The following is a 19,792-nucleotide window of genomic DNA, read 5'->3' as shown; positions in this document are numbered from 1 at the left end:
GCCTAAATTATATTCTAACCACTCCCACAAGGGTCTAAGATTTCAAGTTAACAGAACAACAAAAATGTGGTTTCATATTAAATCACCCCAACAAATAACAGGAACCTGTTTTCATATTTATTCATTTGATGTATATATTAAACCAGCATTTCCCATGCAGTGCTACTGTGCCCATCATACATTTCTGGAACCTACTTGCTTAAGTTTAAGAATAAAATCTAAAAAGTCTTGAATAGAACAAGGAAAAATGAAGGTTTTAGAGGGTCACTCTGTACTAGTGATGCGTGCCATCATAATAGTGAATGCAGCCCAATTAAAAAATGCTTTTATCCATTCTGTAAATGGCCTGGAAAGGTTTTCAAATAGAAGTGCCACAATCCACTAGACTTTTTAATGTGAAAGATGACAGTACATCAAAGGATGCTACTAGAAGTAGTTTGGCAATAATGACCTTTGAAGATCCAACAGTGGTCTAAAGAACATGGTGAACAGCACAGTAAAGATAATGTGTAGGATATGTGATGCGAATCCACCATCCCCTGAAATAGGGTTCAGTCAGGTTTCTTTTATATCCAGTCAATATTTCCTCTTAACGTTGCAGAATTCCAGTAAAAGTACAGGGAAAACATCACCCAAACCTATTTCGTTTTGACCTTAAAGAGTTCGCAAGGAGGAAGAGACTACTGACGTGGGAAGAACAGTGGTAAGTACATGATTTAAATATCAAGTCGATTAAAGCATGAAATATAAACGGTTTGTCATAACACTCATGCACAAGGATAGAGCACCCTCAAAAAAGAACCGAACTAGAAAAGGCTAAACACAACAAGCAATAAATGAAATCCACGAATCCCCTGAAACTTACAATAGGAATGAGTAGGGGCACTAACGGAAGGCATAAAACGTTAAGCCGCCATTTTAAAAAAAGTCTTCGGAATCGTCCGTTGGCAAAATGGCTGCCTAGTACGCCACCACCGCGCGATGGGGGAGGGGCGCATATGCGGGGCGCGCGCTGGTTGCGTGGGTGGGGAAGGGGGAACAGAACGGCAGACCTGCGCGACAAGGAAAAGGGGGACGGGGCGGGTGGGTAGTCGCGGACTCGCCCCTCCCCCACCATCTGCCGTGCTTCGTTATCTTCCCCCTACCAAGACGACCGCAGCTCGCAGCTCCTTTTCCCTCCGCGCACGCGCCTAACGACGCCCCTCCCCCAACCTAACCGATTGGAAGAGACAGAGAAAAGTGAGGCGGGTGGAAGGGACGCCGCGCCATTCTTCCTCTCACGAGAAGACGTGCGGCCGCCGAAGAGCCGTGTTTCACATGTCACGTGGCCCCGTCTCGCCCAATAGCTGGGGAGGAGAGACTAACCGTCTTCTTTGTGGAGAGCGTGCGGCGAGGAGCGGCGGTGCGGCTGTGGAGGGAGGAGCAGCGGTAGCGGCAGACAAAAGAAGAGGACGGGGAAAGGAGGGAGCGCGGCTTCTTTCTCTCTTTTAGGTTTTCTCCTCACGATATTTACCTATCGTGTGTGAGAGAGCACTAACTTAAGGGTTGTGGGCGTAGAGAAAACGGGGGTGAGCTTGGGGGGGGAAGTGATTGCAAAGCGAAATCCGTACTTTCTTCGCGGCGTTGTGGAAGAAGAAGAAACAGCAGCAGGAGCAACGAAAACATTTTGTGGAAAGAGCTATTGCGCGCGCCTGGGTGAACTGAGCTGTGGCGGGAAGGGCGCGCGTCTGTTGACGAGGTTCTGGAAACCTCCGATTCCCGCGTTCTAGGTTCTAGCGAGGCTTGTGAGGGCGGGGTGCGCGCGCTCGCTTCGCGGGGCCGCGGCACGGCGCTTCGGCAGACGTCATGGCATTCACCAACTACAGCTGCCTGCAGCGTGCGCAGCTGTCATTCGACTACCTTCACACCAACTCGTGAGTAGGAGGAGGGGAGAGCGATGACGGGCTAGAGTGCAGCGTCAGGAGGTCTCTTTTCGCGGCTCTTTGCGTTCACGACGGATGCTGAGTCCGAAAGAAATCAAATAATGTCGGATGCATTTGGAAGAAAGGAAGATCGATATAGGAAGAAAGCTCTGGAGAGGGCCTGTTTATGGAAACTCCAGCCAAGATTCAGCATTCTCAGTCTCAGCCACCTGCATGAAAATGTGACTTGCCTTACACATGCTAGGGTTTTGAGGAATCTGCTGGCTCCGTGTGCTCAAGAAACAAAAAAGACGAAATAAGTAGTAAGGAAAGAAGTTTGCCATTGAAAAGTCATGCAAAAGCAGGAAGCCGCTTTAGAGAAGATAATATTTTGGTGATCATAATGGTGCAGTATTTTCTGCGGCGCTAATGTGGATAGTGTTGCTGATCTTCTGAAGTGCCTGATATTTCTGTTCCTTGATAAGGATATTAAAGGCACTGTAATGCCTTAATGTTCAGTCCAGGAATGCAGCTTGTGTGGGAATATTGCAGCCTCAAAATATTGTATTCATATAAGGGATAAAAGATTATACTAATGGCTTGTTTAATACCAGTGTAGATATTGATTTTAGAAAATAGGACCCAAGCCCATTACAACTATTAAACCATTGTATATTCAGTATACCACCCAAGATGTATATCACTTAAGATGGATGGGGGTGGTTATGACAAAACGATGTTAACTTCAAATATGGCACAGTAACAGATCTGTGGTGCTAAATCAGTGTATTTCTAAATGACGTGTTTCACAGTAACAATTTCACTTAAAATAGCTGTGATTTAATTAGTTTGTTGGGAAAATGACATACTGCCTGGTCATGGCTTGTTTGGCTTCCCTTCAGTGGGTAGTAATGGAATTGAAGAGCCAGTTTCAACTGTATCTACCTTGCAAAGTGTTGAATAATGCAGTCTAGTTTTGACACATATTGATGCTGTAGGAGGGCTATATTCTTGTCCTGGTCCAATACATATTCTGACTGGATTTGTATTCAAATTGTCATATCTTTTGGATGTTCTGGCCAGGAGGAAGGTGCAGTCATCGGGAGATCATTACTTGCTATGCTTAGACTTAAAGGGGTATCGTGACTCCATTGAGGTGGAGGATCAATTCAGATTCTCTGTCTCCAAAGTTAGATGAATCCACATGGTTTTCTGATGGCTTATGGAGATTTTCCTGATAATATTGTTGATACTGCTGTCAATGTCTTGGATGGCCTCCAGAGTGAGAAAACTATGTTGACAGTTGACATGATTATTCTTGGATGCTGTCGTTCATGCCTTAGAGCCTAGGTAATATCGATGTTTGTTGAGGGATTGCAGACTGAAAAGAAAAGAGATGGTTAGAGCAACATGATGAATCTGACAAGATATGCAATAGAGCTCCATTGAAAGTCCACATTGGCAATACAAAAAATGATATATACCCAACACCATCACATCCTTACAATAGGTTGGATTTAACCAACTTCTGGCAAAAACCAGCCAAAACTTTATACCGGGATCACAGGAGTCCTGAAATGACCAAAGCCACATGGGACTGAAATAAGAAAGAGAATTGAGTGCAAAAGTGGGCTGTATCCTATCCATTGTGGAAGTCTTCTGGGTTGTCAGGGGCTCATACGGATCTGGCCCATGGTAGTTAGATGACTGTTAGGTGGCCAGCTGTAACCAGTTTTTCCAATGCTTGTGGAGAGCAGTAATCAGTTAGAACTAGGGTGTCAGCTTGTCCAGTTGTGTGGGACACTTTCCAGTTTGAGGATGTGAACAGGATTTATAGAACTCTGAGAGCTGCCTGGTTGTGTGATACTTGCCACTTCTGGTTCGTTAAATCTTCTGAGGGGCTGGTTGACTAGGTCTGGGAAACAATAAATGCCTCCTTAAGAGTTGGGATGGTTATTCTAACCCTGAAACAGAAGTAGTATATCCTAAGAACTCTACTTTGGACCCAGGAGATTTGGATAATTATTGTCAGTCTCAAATGTATCATTCTTAAGCAAGGATGTTGAATGAGTAGTGAATGGACAGTTTAAAGAATTAGGAGGGTTATTCTGGATCCTTTCTAGTCTAGTTATTGGAGAGAAAACAGCTTCGATCAACCTGGTGAATAAACTATACTGGGAGATAGCCCTATTGATTCTCATGCCCCTCCTGGCTTTCAATACTATTGATATTCTTCTGGACTACCTTTAGGAGTTGGGAGGCACCATTTTGTTGTGGTTTCTGGAAGTGGTGCTGGTGGACTGCTGCTTGGCTCTCTGTCTTTTAGGGTTGTGCAAGGTTCCATCTTGTTTTTCATGTTTTCTGACATTGACATAAAAGTGGGTAAAGTCAACTAGATGACCTATGCCTTCTGTTGAAAAAGCAGGAGGCAGTGGTTGCCAGAACTGCCTCTCACCAGCTTTGGTTAATGTGCCATCTACAGTGTTTCCTGGGTAAACAAGATATTGCCACTGTAGTGTTCTTGAAGAGTGTCTAGAAAGTACAATTGGTGCAAAATACTGTGGTAAGAACACTGTTATTTCTGAGAATCATACCACTCATTTCTTTCTCTATGTGCAATGACTTCCAGTTGTTTCTGGGCCCAATTCAGAGGGCAGCAATTGAATTTGAAACTTGATATGACTCATAATTTAAGAACTACCTATTCCTATTTGAATCTATCAAACTGCTATGGTCCCCTTTTGGGGCCCTATTCAGGTGCCCATATCACCCAAAGCTGGATGGTGGCAACCTGAGAAAAGGACCTTGACGCTAAAACTCTGTAATTCCTTGTAGGGAGATTTGTCTCCTGTATTATGACATTCAATTAGCAATAAACAATTTTGTTGCTACCCTTCCTTCTTTCCTATTTTTAATTATTTTTATTGTTCTAAAATTAATTTCTAATATTCTTTATTGTTCACTGGCTCGAGGACAATAATAGTGAGGAAATACGTAATTAGGTGCTTTTCTTATTTAAATTTTTAAGAATAAAATGGCATATCTTAGGTTAACAGTGTATCTTGACTTCTAGACTCTGGTTCTTCCCAATAAAACTGAAAAGAGCATAGAAAATAGAAACATTAATAAAATTTAAAATAAAAGATATAATAAAAGTTAAATATATTTAGAACCTGTCAGATTTTTTAAAAACCATACAGAGACCAAGATGGAAAAAGTGAACAGGGAGTACTTTAACCTTCTAACCTAGTAGAACAATACAATTTATTAGTGAAATTCATTGATAAAGCAGCAACAGCCAGCGGTATAATTACGTTAGAAAAGGTTCTCGGATAAATCAGTGAAAATAGAAGACTGTGATTGACCAATTTTTATTTAGATTTGGATTTGTATGCCCACCCTTCCTGGATACTGGTTTACAACATAGGTATACAAAAATAACATTAGCAATTAAAACAAGCAATTAACAAAAATATAAAGTGTTTAGGAATCCATAACAACTGGTCTTGGCTTACTTGTGAATGTTACTTTCATTCTTTTCAGGGGGATAACTCTTGTTGGCTCTTGTAGGAAGGACCAGCTTGATGATGATCTGTAGTTCATTGACCCCAACCAAATGCCTGGTGGAAGAGCTCCATTTTGCATACCCTTTGGAACTGCAAACATCCCTGAAGGGTCCGCTGTTCTTCCAGGAGCTCATTCCCAGCAGGTTGGGGTTAGGACCAAAAATGCCCTGGCCCCAGTCAAGGCACATCTCAGAGCAATGTGTTATAATATGAAGTTCATTTCCTGCCTTGTACATGTTCTACATTTTAATCAGAAGATTGCAAAGGCATGCTTGATGAGATGTCCCTTTTGTTGACTGGTTTGTTCACTGTAAATATTTCCTTTATCTTGATTGTAATTGTTGTAGGAGAGTCTTGGTTCCAGATTTTTCCTTTTGAGATAGTCTTTGCAAATGACGGTGCACTGTGATAGAATGGAGCCGCTGAAAAAAACTTGTCAGTTTTACTAGTATCATGTATCATGCAGTGAATAATCAAATGTTTTGGAATTTGGTTGCTTTAAAATAAACTGAGTCACATAGATAGTTGGAGTGATTTCTTTATATCTGTTGCCTTTTATTGTAACATAATGGCATACTTAAGGATATGGAACAACATATGTTTACAGAGAAGACAACATTATTACAGTAATCTGGAAAGCAATGGTATTATGGTACCAGTGTGTGCACGCTCTCCTCCATTCTCCTAAAAATGAGAAGAGTGACCTGTTGAAAGCGGCATTCAGGACCACAATTTTTTTCTGTGCTGATTGACTGAAGTTTCTTCAAGACCTAACTACAAAGAAGAAAGATGAAGAAAGACAGTGACTCAGTTACTACTTGTGTTGGCCTGTCTCTTAAGTACTGATACATTAATCCCCAAACCTGAAGTTATGAGAGAATTTAATAATGTGGAACCATTTCTGCTCTTGTTGAATTTTGTTGGAAGAAGTCTCTATAGATCTACTTCTAGATCCAATTGACTCAACAGCTGGCGGTGGTTTCTTCTTCATTATACTTTACTAGGAAATGCCAGGCTATCTGTTTGAATGCTTAGCAAGTTAACTCTCCAAAACAATAGGAATGCGGCAGATAGAAATTGAAATAAATGTTGTTTTGAACAGAATGAGGCTTGCTTGTATAGGGAGACTGAAGTTGTATAAAGAGAAAATGCCAAATTAAGGATCTTTTTATTGACTTGGAATTTAGTGAACAGCAATCACTTCTTAAATTGTAGACTAATTTATGCATAGATAAGTAATAGAAAAGAGGAAAGTTAGAGCGATATTGCTGGAAAGGAACTATTTCCTCAACTACAGTCACAAATACATTAATTAAGTATAAGGATTGGAAACTACCAGGATTTGGCTGATGAACCCAGCGTTAAACAAGCATAATGATTATATTGCATCAGTAGACCCAATTACCTTTTTTTCTGGATCAACTGTGGTTGCTAATATATACTTTATGATGATGAGAATCCTACTGAATATTTGGAACAGCTTCAATTTTATCTGGACGCAAAATTTCTGTTTGCTGGAAATCAACTTACAAAATCCAAAGAGCTGCTTTTGTGAAAAGAAACCTCCTGACCCCCTGCAAACTATACTAATTGTTAGGGGTTTTTATTTTTTAATTTATTATAAGTACTTTACAGAACTTTAAAAATCAGAAATACCTGATAAGTATTCAAATATTATGCCTTCCAGTTAACTTCACAGCATAGAGCCATGTATTATGTAACTGATATTCCATATCTAAACTGGTATCTCAGTAGTTGAGATGACATTGCTATGAGTTTACTGTGCCTTCAATACATACAGAATTTGTTGCTGTCTTGATTTTGTTTTTGTGGTCTAGCATATATAATTAATTTTTTATTATTATTTTGCCAAGGAACACAGTTTTAAATTAAGATTTTAAAGATTGAATATAGATTTAAAATAAACATTAACCTGTACCCTAATTCCCAGATTCAAAGTAATATTACTGATTCTCTTTGTATTGCAGAACCACACATGAATTTTTGTTTGGGGCCCTTGCTGAACTTGTTGATAATGCAAGGTATGTGTTGGCACTTGACTGCTGCAGGCTTATTTCATCATTGTTGTTTAGCCCAACTTGGGGCAAGGTGGCTCCTTTATAGAAGAGAGTCAATAGAGCTTCTATTCAGCTTTGTACAAAAAGACTTCTATTATAGAATTGGAAGAGACACAGTGGCCCCCACTGCAGTTGATTCTCTAAGATTATAAGAATGTTAGAGATATCTGGCAATGCAGTATAAATACTTTGACTTAATTTCTTTTGTACATATTTCCTATCAAAGTTTTTTTTTTCTACTACAGAAGGAAAGTAACAAAGGCCTTTCTGCCATTATGTTAGCTGTAGATTATAGTGTGTATTCACCAGGGAAAAGAGACTGCCAGTTCAGGGAACAGTTAATTGGGAGCTTGTGTTTCCCTTAATAAGAAAGCTTATCATTTTTTAATTCCATATTTTTAAAAGAATTCTTAAAGGCATTCTGCCTAATTACTTGTGATGGGTAAAACATCAAGGGTCTGGTACAGTTTTTGTGTGTATCTGTTTCCTACTTTTACAGTCTTGTTGGGCATTTTTGTAGTAAGGCTGGGGGTGAATAACATACAGAGTATGCCTGTGTAGTGTTGGTACAGCTGTTCATGAATTTTCATCCATGCTATCCCTTCCTGCTGAACTACCTATTTTCAACAACTCTTTTATTTCGTGTTTGAATATTATTATTTATTGCATTTCTGTTCTGCCTTGTCTCAGCTGACTCAGGGATACTGATTTTCCTGTCTGCTCTTTTTTAGAGATGCAGATGCCACAAGAATAGACATCTTTACTGGTAAGTCAGTATTCCCAAAGAGATTTGGAAAAGAGATTTTTACTCGCCCTAAGAACAGGAAGAGAGCCAAACTAATTTCCTGCAGTGGAGCTCTATAATTCCAGGGCTTCATTAAAACAAGACCCTTGTGTTGAAACTACAGATGAAATCAGGATTGGAAATATATGAACATGGCCGCTAACCCACATTAATAAATGAACAAAATCTTACACCTTTGAAAGTTTCTGATTTTTCTTCAATGGGAGCCGTATGTCAAGAACATGACAGTAGTTCAGCCTGCCATCATATTAGCAACAGTGGCGAGCACGGATGAGCATGAACCAATTCAAGAACTGATGTTTATGATGAATTTTGCCTGGTTCATGGTTTGCAAAATGAAGCTCAGCTACCACAAACTTTCAAGCACTTTGTGGAGTTTTGGGCTGTTCATGAACAATTACATTTCCAGACAGATTGCTTCTGCTCAATGTTAATGTTACCAAACTTCAGAGCAAAAGGAGGTGGGTAGAACTTAAAGGTTATGTAGATAAGCATCTGAGGGATGACAGGCAGTCATTTCCTCAGAAAGCACTTCATTGAGGGGCTGTAACTCAGATCCTGTAAATCCAGTTCTCACCAAACAGGTAGAAGAGAGTCAGTTGGAAATCCCCTGTGAGTGCTTTGGGTTGAAGGATATTCCATCACATCATGTACCTCACATGCCTAATCATTTCGACACTTAAAAGGTGGTATGGTTGAAGGTTCATGAACCAGGCGCACCATAAATCAAAACCCATTTCCCTAGTGACTAGATCTTTGACTTCTAGCTGCAAGTGTAGCTGGTGCATAGGCTAAAGCTAACACAAGACATTTTGAGCCACAGCATCTTTCTGCGATTTCAGAAGTAAAGCCAGATCCAAATGTACCCCCAAGTTGCAGAAAAAAATGGAATATAACCATATCAAGATATTATATCAGTCAATTCTGTCTTACCTGAATTGAGCTTGTTGACTTTTTTGCTTCCAGTCATACATTCATCACCAGTATATATAAAGAACTTGTGACACAAAAATTATCCAATATTTCACCACTTGAGCAAACCATTTAGTTTCAAATGGCTAGCATTTATAAGCCAGTATGAGTTAAGGCCAAGAGGCCAAGTTGCAGTCCGTACAGCTGTAAGCATCTTTTCTGCACCTTCAGGTGAAATCAGATGACACATCTGAGTAATTTCATTTGACAGCTGCTAAGGAGCGTTGAGTTTAGACTCTGATACTGACTCTGAGTTGGAGCAGATGGGTGTGATATAACCTCAAAATATTTTCATATCTGGTTTATGGTGAACTGCTAATTTGGGTAGCAGACAGCCGGTATTGCTACTTTGCATTACATCACCATATAACATAAACACTGGACTGTAAAATTATCCTTTCTAGTGTCTAGCAGATTATCACATTTCTGAATCCAAATGAACTTTATATATACTAATACATTATTCTTTATAGCCCTCTTATGTTGTCCCAGTTGTATATATCGTAGTTGGACCTTTGCTTCGTGTAAATCCAAATTTCCCTGCCTTTTCAAGTTTAGGTCTGTTAATTCTTCTCTTACAGAACCTCGAGAAGACCTGAGGGGTGGGTTCATGCTTTGTTTTTTGGATGATGGAGCAGGAATGGACTCAAGTAAGTGACAGTTCATTGTATTATTCCATTCTGAGAGAAACAGGATGAAATATTATTTTACAATGGTGATCATAAAGGTATTGACAAGGATAATCTATTACATCCCAGTGCAGTGAGAAGTAGATATACTTCATGTAAGATGCCCTCAGGTAAGAACAGAATTTGCTTTTTGTTTTGAAGACCCATAATGAACCAATAAAAAGAGTGGATGGTGTGAAAAGCTTTTCTAGAACCAAGAAGATGATTCTGACTTTCCTTTTTGACAAGCGTGATCTGTTACTGCTAGAAGATATTGACAATGCCAGAAGATCTCCTGAAGAGTCATCTCAGCCTGTATCTTGGCAGTCTGTTCACATACTCCTTCATGTCCAGGTGGAGAGAGAAGGATCGCAGGGAAATAATCAACGGCCTCATCATGGTTTTCTAGTAAACCTGGAAAAGACCCCCCTGATTTCATCATAACATCTGATATAGTTGATAGTCCTCTGCCACATCTCACTAGGCTACATAATTATACCAATGGAATGGATTGTCAGAATACAAATGGTGATCAAGTAACTATCTCTTAGGCATCAGTGCTATGTTGCTGGCAGTGTACAAGGAGTCATGAGCTCCTTAGATGTTATATAACCTGGACAAGGCTCCATTCCAGGCTGCTCCCTTAATGTCCAGCAAATTTCACCTTCAGACCTCATTGTGAGTCAGGCTCTTCTTTCGCTGCTAATGCCATCACCCTAGCTTGTAGCTTGGACCTTTCAGTCTTCTACTCTTCCTTTGTGTAGACAGCCCTCCTAAAAAGACTAGTGATGGAAGGGTAATGTATGAAACTAGAAGTGTCCCACAGCATAACTGGAAAGATAGCATTGCTTGGTAAGCTACATCTACTAAGGCTTACCATTTGGATTCTTTTAAACTGCATAAGGTTATAAGATGGCATGCAGTCTACCTGAGCAGGATCAGTGAAGCCTTCCGCACCATATTTGTGACAGCTACTAACAAAAACTTGTAACAGAATGGACAGAAATGCAATTTGAATATTGCAGTTTCGGTATTTCTTATTCCTGCTCGGCTGTACCAAAATTTTTGCTCAGTCACCTCAGGCTTAGAGTGTTTTCCGCAATTCCTGCAATTAGATCAATATTGTTCTTGCTGTACTCTGAATTTCTTGTATGCTGACACTTCCATGTCAAGCCATCTGTAATCTCAATCAAGCCTTTCAATATCAGCAGAATACTCGATTAATTGTGGACCAATATTTAAAGAGTGTTCGTAAGAAACTGCGTGTATATGGCATTACAGTATTCTCTATATGAAAAAATATCTCATCATACCCAAAATTGATGTCTGCTTAATTTTCATCTAGTCAGGATGTGATCAGAAAATGGATAGCTGCTACAAGCTGGTTGCTTTCTAAGAAAGGTTCAGTTTGTGCACAAGTCAGATTCATGAAAGGTACTTTGTGCCTGGAAGCCACATGGGCTTACATCGATAAGGACCAATCTGTAAATACTTCAGACTACAAATCTGTTATTAAAGGAAATTATCTTGCATCTAGTATAGGCTGGATACAACCTTTTGGTACTATTGGGCCACATACTAATAGAACCTCTGCCCTGATGAACTAAACTTCAGTTTATTATTTAATTAAGTGACTTAGCCATCATCTACTCCATTGCTGACTCCAGGCTCCTATTCAGAATATCTCTGGAGTTGAAGAAAATTAAAAATAAAGTTGAGTATCATTGGCCTCATGACAGTATTTCGCCCAAGGCCTCTGAGCAGCTCATGTTAGCTGTTGAAGTGCAGGTAGTCAAAAGACTACTGAAGTGCAGAGCAGTTGAATGAAATGGATTTTCTTTTACTGTTTAGGGCTCCACAGATAGAACTGGAAACAAAATTATTCTGGCTAATTCTGTGAATCATTACTTTATGCAGAAGATGGTTCACTCTGCTTTCATGGACTCACTGGGCACGTTGCAAGGAGACTGTATTGGAATGAGACTCCAGAAATATCCGTGTTTGAACCCGTAGTCCTGAAATTACACCCAATACATTGTGCATCGTACCCTAATATTAAATGTATTGTTGTTAGTTGCGAAGTCTTGTCCGACCCATCGCGACCCCATGGACAATGATCCTCCAGGCCTTCCTGTCCTCTACCATTCCCCGGAGTCGATTTAAGCTCACACCAAATGCTTTAGTGACTCCATCCAGCAACCTCGTTCTCTGATGTCCCCTTCTTCTTTTGCCCTCAATCACTCCCAGCATTAGGCTCTTCTCCAGGGAGTCCTTCTCATGAGGTGGCCAAAGTTAAATGTATACATCACTATAAATGGAATGAAAGCATCTGTCTTACACAGAGAGTATTGCAGTTCTTACACACACACATGCTGTTGTTCAACCATGTGAATTGTATATGCAAATCACAAATCAATTACAACATACCCATAAGGTCTTCATGCCAATCATGGTAGATTTCTGTGGAGACCATACAGACACATCTGTGGACATTCATCTGGACTGATAGAGACACCATGAGGTGGCAGAGTCAAGGTCTCATCAACTGGATCAATGCTATTTAGATTCAAGATACCATCATGTAGGTGAAAATGAATAAAGCTAAGCTACTGATATCCATGTTTCGAGTCCTCATTTTCTCTCTTTTTAGATGATGCTGCAAGTGTGATTCAGTTTGGTAAATCGGCTAAACGAACACCGGAATCAACCCAGATTGGCCAATATGGAAATGGCTTGAAATCGTAAGTATGTGGATGCCAGCCACGTGGAGTTTGGGGTTTGGCTTAGAACATGAGTCATGTGTAACAGAAAAGTGGAAATGTTTTCTGAGTAAATCTGTTCTCCCAAATAGGTTAGAATTTCTGAGAGCCAGCTTGGTTATAGTGGCTTCTAATCTGAAGAACTGATTTTGATTCCCCAGTCCTCCACATGCAGCAAGCTGGGTGACCTTGGGCCAGGCACAGTTCTCAGAGCTGTCGCAGCCTCCCCTGCCTCACAGGGTGTTTGTTGTGGGAAGATGAAGAGTAGGCAATTGAAAGTCGCTTTGAGACTCCTTTGGGTAGTAAAAAGCAGGGTACAACAAAAAGCTTTTCTTTTTAGATCTGGACTTTGTCTTGTTATTACCTCAGAAGATTGACCTTAGCTGTAGACTTATGGTGTTGCTATGCCTTTCCTGCAGATAATATGTTATAGATAATCAGCATTACCTTTAACCAGGCTCATTGATATTTTGGTGTGTGGATAATTTTATAAAGCAGCTGCACATAGGTAGCAATTGCATATGATGGAGCTTATGTCCTATTTTTCCACTACTGCTCACAAGAAGCTAGAATAACAATCACAAAGACAACATTACAGCTAGAAGGACAACCGCTATAAAGTACTGCTCCATCTTCAAATCTTCTCAGTCACATGAGAGTAATCAAAGTATTTGCTATGCTGCTGAGAGAATGAACAGGGTGCACTTTCCTTCTGTCAAACCAAAGAACATCCACAAAGGCAACTAACACAATTTCTGTACCAAATCGTAACTTGATCCTTCCGCTGAAGTGAGACTTGAAAATTCATCATGGTGTCGTGAACCAGCCAGCTCCAGCAGAAGAAAGTGATGCAGCAGACTCAGAGAAGGCAGGCAATCCGCAGAACTGACTCAGAAGCACAGCCAGTAACAGAGACACTGCAGGAGGAGACTGTCTCTGAGGAGTCAGACATACATGAGTGATGTGGAGTCTAAAATTCAACTTCATTGTCCAAGTATGCTCATGGAGACTTTAATAACAGATGAATCCAAAAGAACACATCTCTGCTTGCTAATCTTAATTGGCCAAGATGGGTAAGAGTGGAATGAAATACTGGTAAATTGGACCATTCAGATTACCTGGTACTTGTATTTGAATTATATTATTAAATGAAATATTCATCTAAGAAGCAGAAGGATGGAACATACTGCTAGATTCAGCAGAATGACTGAGCAGGAATTTTGCAAAGTATGCCTTTGTACAGGGATGTATTACTAACTGAAGAATTATTATTGTCAAGAAAGTCAGTTGAGGCCAATTAATGCTATTATCTGTTGGAGAGAATCCAAACTAGTTCTGCAAATTGGTTTGTCTGCAAATTGCACAATTATGATTCAGCAGGAGAATTTTCTGACCTCAGTAGGTGTCACCCAGGCTTCATGTATTGATATATCTCAGTGATTGAAATTGTCTTTGAAGTACACTTGATCATAAAGAAAACAATCTCACCTGCTCCCTAGGTATTTTACAAGCTTATGGTGGCCTTAGTTGCTTACCTATGTTTTTGGAACATGTCCAGACTCCCCAGATTCAGGGCCCTGAAAGTCATCTGGATCAACACCCCAGAGTCAGGGTAGGGGTAGCTATCTTAGCCTTAAGGCCCTGCTGGCCCAGGATGCACCACCACAGGTCCAAGCATCACCACTACCAGGTGTCGCTAGCAAGCCCTGTTGATGCTGCAGAGCATCATGAAGGGACCTAGCAAGAGGTCAAGGCATAGCATCAGGGCTCTACCATACCCCAAGCCCCATCTGATGGAGGATCCTGAAGAGAGCTCACAGCCCTGTCCACAATTCCCACATCTACCAGCCAAGAGAGTGGAGTAAAGAGCAACTTGCAAAAAGAAGAAACTCACCTGCAGCAGTTTCCAGAGGGCTGAGCACGACCAAGGCGGAAGAGTCCAAAACACCTTCAGGAATGAGAAAAAGAACTTTATTAACTCTGATGAAAGGGACAGGAGCAGGAAGATTATGGGGAGGGTGAGCATATAAAAGGTGGTTCTCTGCAGCAGCAAGAGAGACGGTTGCCTGGAGAATAATGAGGCTAGCCTCTCTGGCTGGGTTTAGAAGAGGCTGCTGTTGGCTGCTTATTCTCTCTGAGGCTTCCAGAGTGACCCAACTAGGATGACCAAGCAGACAGAAGGCAGCATCAACTCAGTCATAATGGAAAAGTGTGACAAACTGTTGGAGAATGTAGGCACTGGCAACATCCTGCTGAACCGATCATGCCCATCTTGGCCAGTTGAACCAGTTCCTGGTTGGTCCTACAGTTACTTTGCCTCCTCCTTGAGACAGTGACAGCAGTTAATCTGTGGCCTCCACAGAGCAGGAATCAGCAGAGAAGGTGGACTTTGCTCAGTTTGAACAGTGGCTCATGAAGCACCAGTCCTAGCTACTATGTAATGTGGTACAGAGCCAGCAAGAAGCCTAGGCTGCCACGCTCCAAGATTTTATTTATTTTATTGTCATATATAAAGCGTTTACAGAAAAGTGAAAGAAAGAAAAACCAGCTAGCAAAACAATTATTATTACATCGGAGAAAATAGTATGATACTGTCTTAAGGAAATATGTGGTTATTGGTCCTGACCTAAAAATTAATACTGTCTTTCTTAAGAAAGTCCAAGTAATAACACCACTGTTTGTCATATTCTTCAAGTGGTTTCTTATTAGCCATATTAGTAAGTCTTGCCATTTTTGCTAGGTCCACTAATTTGTCTAGCCATATAGATGTAGTTGGAGTCTCCGTCGCCTTCCAGTGCTTCGCCCACCATGCTCCAAGATTTTAGAAAGGTCACTGAAGTGGTCCAGGCCCCAGCCAACCCTATCAGTGTTGCTGGGGCAGGGGGTGGTGGAGTTCCACAGGTCAGAATGCAGTCTCTGGATGACACAAAGCTTGGATTCGAGAGAACATCAAGACATAACTGGAGGCTTTTCAGTGGACAGCAGAGGATACTCAGTGGCCCCATGATCAGTGGTTCTTTATGCTGGGACCTACCAGTCTGTAGAGGCACAGGTGGCATTTCATATAGTAGACTGAATGGACGCTGCCAACTATGAAGCCCTCAAATCAGCTATACTGGATAGGTAGATTAGTCTTGAGTTATACTGGTAGAAGTTCTGCAGTCTTTGATATCAGGCAACCGGGAAACTATGGGCATTGCTGACACGGCTGGAAGGTGCTGTGATGCGTTGGCTGTCCCCAGGAACAGAAGGTGGGAACCGGATAGTTGAGGTTATTGTTCTGGAGCAGTGGTTCCATCAAGACTCAACTAGAAGGAAACACTGGGGAGCTGAGTCCAGGGCAAAAAGGGACCTTGTTTCAAATGTGTCCAGTGGGGGCACTTTTAAAAAGATTGTCCCCTTATGAAATGGAACCTAGGATGGGAAGTACCTGTGCAGGGGTCCACTTGGGAACCAAAGCCCAAACTTTCTTACAATACAAGTTGATGGGTAAGCCTTCCTTGCACTCATCAACATTGGAAATTCAATCTCTATGATCTAAATGAGGCTTTCTCAGCTAGAACTTCATGAAACCCTGGAGTTTCTCGACAACCCTGGAAGTGTTTCTTGAATGGGTGAGAGTTAATTTATATATTTTTAAATTTGTTAAACATTTATCAGGCGATATTACTTTATGGGCATATTCTCAGAGGAGCTTTGGGGTTGATGGAAGAGCATGAGTCAAATACCTCAATGAGCCCGACAAAACATCTTGCAAATATGGCCCACTGAGGGAGTGGTTAGAGAGGGTACAGATGGACGTCTTGAGAAATCTAGAGCGATGACAATTTTCTGAAAAGCTATGATATTGGAGTGGGCTGGGATACCCTACCGGCAATTATTGGAGGGGCCCATTCTGGGTGAGATGTGTCTTGAGATCTGTGACCTATGAAGTAACTATCGACCTGTGAATTTGACATATGTAGCTGGCAAAAATTTGGAACAAATCATCAAACAGTCAGTCCTTGAGCAGCTGGAATAGAGCTGTGATTTCTAAGACTCAGCTGTGATTTCTAAGACTCAGCATAGGTTTCGCAAGAACAAATCATGTCAGACCAACCTTATCTCTTATTTGAGAAAGTGACTACCTTGCTGGATCAGGGGCATGCTGTGGACATAGTTTATCTGGATTTCAGTGAGGTGTTTGATAAGGTTCCACATGATATTCTTGTTGACAAGTTGGTAAAATGCGGTATGGATCCTAATTCTATCAGGTGGATAACTGGTTAACAGATTGTACCCAACGGGTACTTGCTAATGGTTCAGCATCCTCTTGGAGAAGAGTGACAAGTGGAGTTCCCCAGGAATCTGTTCTGGGGCATGTGTTCTTCAACATATTTATAAATGATTTGGATGAGGGTTTAGATGGGATACTTATTAAATTTGCAGACAATACTAAACTGGGAGGGGTAGCAAACACAACCAAAGACAATCAGAATACAGGATGATCTTGAGAAGGCTCAAGAAGTGGGCTCAACTGAAATGTTCAATAGGGACAAGTGTAAAGTTCTGCATTTAGGTAGGAAAAACCAAACACACAATATAGGATGGGGGAGACTTGTCTTGGCAGTAGCATGTGCGAAAAGGATCTATGAGTCTTAGTAGACCATACATGGAACATGAGTCAACAGTGTGACTCGGTGGCTAAGAAGGCAAATGGGATTTTGGGCTGTATCAAATGGAGTATCATGTCCAGATCATGGGAGGTGATGGTACCACTTTGCTCTGCTCTGGTTCGGCCTCACTTGGAGTACTGTGTTCAGTTTTGGGCACCCCAGTTGAAGAGGGATGTAGACAAACTGGAGCGGAGCGTGTCCAGAGAAGGGCAACAAAGATGGTGAGTTCGGAGACCAAGACATATGAAGAAAGGTTGGGGGAGCTTGGTCTGTTTAGCCTGGAGAGGAGATGACTGAGAGGGGATCTGATATCCATCTTCAAGTATTTAAAAGGATGTCATATAGACGATGGAGCAGAGTTGTTCTCTCTTGCCCCAGAGGGATGGACCAGAACCAATGGGATGAAATTAATTCAAAAGAAATTCCATCTAAACATCCGGAAGAAGTTTCCGGTATGGGTTAAAAATTTTGACTAAGCACTGCATCTACTTCACCTAAGTGTCAAATGTAAAGTCATCACATCCAAACACAAAGAACTTCTGATGAATAGCTGATGAATTAATGAATATTCTATTAAATGTCTTCTGGGTTCATCTGTACAGGAATGAGTTGTTCTAAAAACAGTCTTGTCCTTTATTCCGAAAGTGAACTTTTTCCATCTGTCTCAAAAACTAATACTGCCACAGTTTTGCCTTCATATGAAATATCTATTATTTAAAAAATGGCATAATCTTGATGGCAATAGATCCTTTCTGTTCTATATTAGATGGGCTGAAATGCTCTGGTGTACAGAGAAAGCACCAAAGGCATTCATCAAGTGCAATGGCATAGTGGCATTCTTCTGGGGAAGAGCCTACTTTATCACAGGTTTTCCTGAACACTGTTTGTTAGTAGGCTCTTCCCCTGAAAAGTAAGGGATCCAGATTCAGAAAGTACTAAATGTAAGGTTTAGTAGTTAATTCTCTAATTCCTGCCTGACCCCCTCAAGACAGGTGAAGTTTATACGGGTTGTTTTGCATTCTATCCAGGAACGAGCTGTCTTAACAGAGGATAGAGAGAAGTCTCTCTGTTCCCTGGTGGATGCCTTACTTGGAAACAAAGTTGTCAAGGAGGTTTTTGAAAGGCTTCCTGGACATTTTCCAGCCAAGACCCAGTGGTCTCTATCGCTGGTTCTTTCAGTCCTAAGACCTCCATTTTAACTGTAGTCTTCATGTAGCTTGGCTTTTCTGACTATGGAAGTCGTCATTTTGGTAGCCATTACATCAGCTAGGCATATGGGGGAATTGATAGCCCTCAGAATGGATCTGTCCATTCAGTTCTTCCCAGGAAAGGTGATGTTGCACCTTGGTTTTGGCTAAATTCGCATTCAGTTGAATTTTTGGCTAAATTCACATTCAATTTCCATTTGATGCAATAGGTTGTATTACCCGCCTCACAAGTAAAAAAGGACTGTGCTGTGTTAAATACATAGAACAAAACAGTTTCGGTTTTCCATATATCTGGTAATTTGTTATTGGGGCCTGAAAAAGGGTTGAACAACTTCTTCCCAATCAAGCAACCACTGGGTTGTCTCCTTAATCTGGGCTGCCTACCATTTGTAGTAGTTACCTTGTCCGCTAGACGTCAAGGTCCTCTTGGAGGTCTGCAGGATGGCACCTTCATTAGACATTATTCCATTGACCTTTATTTATTAGTTCAACTTTTATGGCACTGCTCCCAGACCAGCAGTTCCATGGCAGTTTACAACAAATGTAAAATACAATAAAGCCAGAAAATAAAATGTAGCCTTAAACAGCCCCTTCTACCATCCCAAACCCCAGTTCCCAAAAAAACACATACCAAGCCTGCAACAGCTGCCATATGTACTCATGAAGGTGCAACTAGGCAGGCCTCAAGTAGCAAGGCACCAGAAAGTACTGAAGGCACTAGAGGAGGGGCTAGATCTTCTGTAACCTGGCCTCAACCGATTGGAAGCTGGCAGAGTTTGGAAAGGCTATGCTGCATTCTCTTTTCCAGTGAAGAGCTCATCCCACCTTTCTGGTATGCAGCTTGCCAGTGTCCCTGCACAGAAGGACAGAAGCTTGAAAACAGGGTTGCACTTACTTGAGTGGGGCTTGAAGCATGGAATGGTGCTATACATCTGGTGGGTTCTGTTCCAGGGCATGTCACAGTGGCTGGTTGGAACTGAGGGAATGGGCATCCTAGTCAAGGAACACATGATTCTGCCAGCAGGAAAGCTGGAGCATACATAGTTTCTTTGGTCTGGGACACTTTAGAGCTTTAGCTAATAGAAAATGCTCTGTAGGCAGCCTGTGCAAGTGCGGTCCCAAGGCGTGTTTGTATGGGATATCGATAAACAACAGTTACAGATAAATACAACCATGTTTT

At 41.3% G+C, this 19,792-nt stretch overlaps 1 protein-coding gene and 1 long non-coding RNA gene across 2 annotated transcripts in view; one reads left to right on the top strand and one right to left on the bottom strand.

The window, feature by feature from the left end:
• Positions 1-1,301: 1,301 nt before the first annotated feature.
• MORC2 (MORC family CW-type zinc finger 2) overlaps positions 1,302-19,792 on the top strand; it is a 53,940-nt gene continuing 35,449 nt past the window's right edge. Inside the window, exons 1-5 of the mRNA XM_077308654.1 lie at positions 1,302-1,913; positions 7,456-7,509; positions 8,277-8,311; positions 9,904-9,972; positions 12,641-12,731. Coding sequence (XP_077164769.1) covers positions 1,846-1,913; positions 7,456-7,509; positions 8,277-8,311; positions 9,904-9,972; positions 12,641-12,731 — 317 coding nt within the window. The 5' untranslated portion in view covers positions 1,302-1,845. The remainder of the gene's footprint in view (positions 1,914-7,455; positions 7,510-8,276; positions 8,312-9,903; positions 9,973-12,640; positions 12,732-19,792) is intronic.
• LOC143822941 (uncharacterized) lies at positions 2,720-19,516 on the bottom strand. The gene is made up of 3 exons (XR_013226311.1): positions 19,244-19,516; positions 14,644-14,697; positions 2,720-3,282 (listed from the first exon to the last, which is right to left on the bottom strand). It is a non-coding gene; the product is annotated as an uncharacterized LOC143822941 (long non-coding RNA).

This window comes from Paroedura picta, chromosome 13 (genome assembly GCF_049243985.1).
Source record: "Paroedura picta isolate Pp20150507F chromosome 13, Ppicta_v3.0, whole genome shotgun sequence".
Taxonomy (NCBI): domain Eukaryota; kingdom Metazoa; phylum Chordata; class Lepidosauria; order Squamata; family Gekkonidae; genus Paroedura; species Paroedura picta.
The sequence above is the reverse complement of the archived record's forward strand: the minus strand, read 5'-3'. Positions and strand labels throughout refer to the sequence as shown.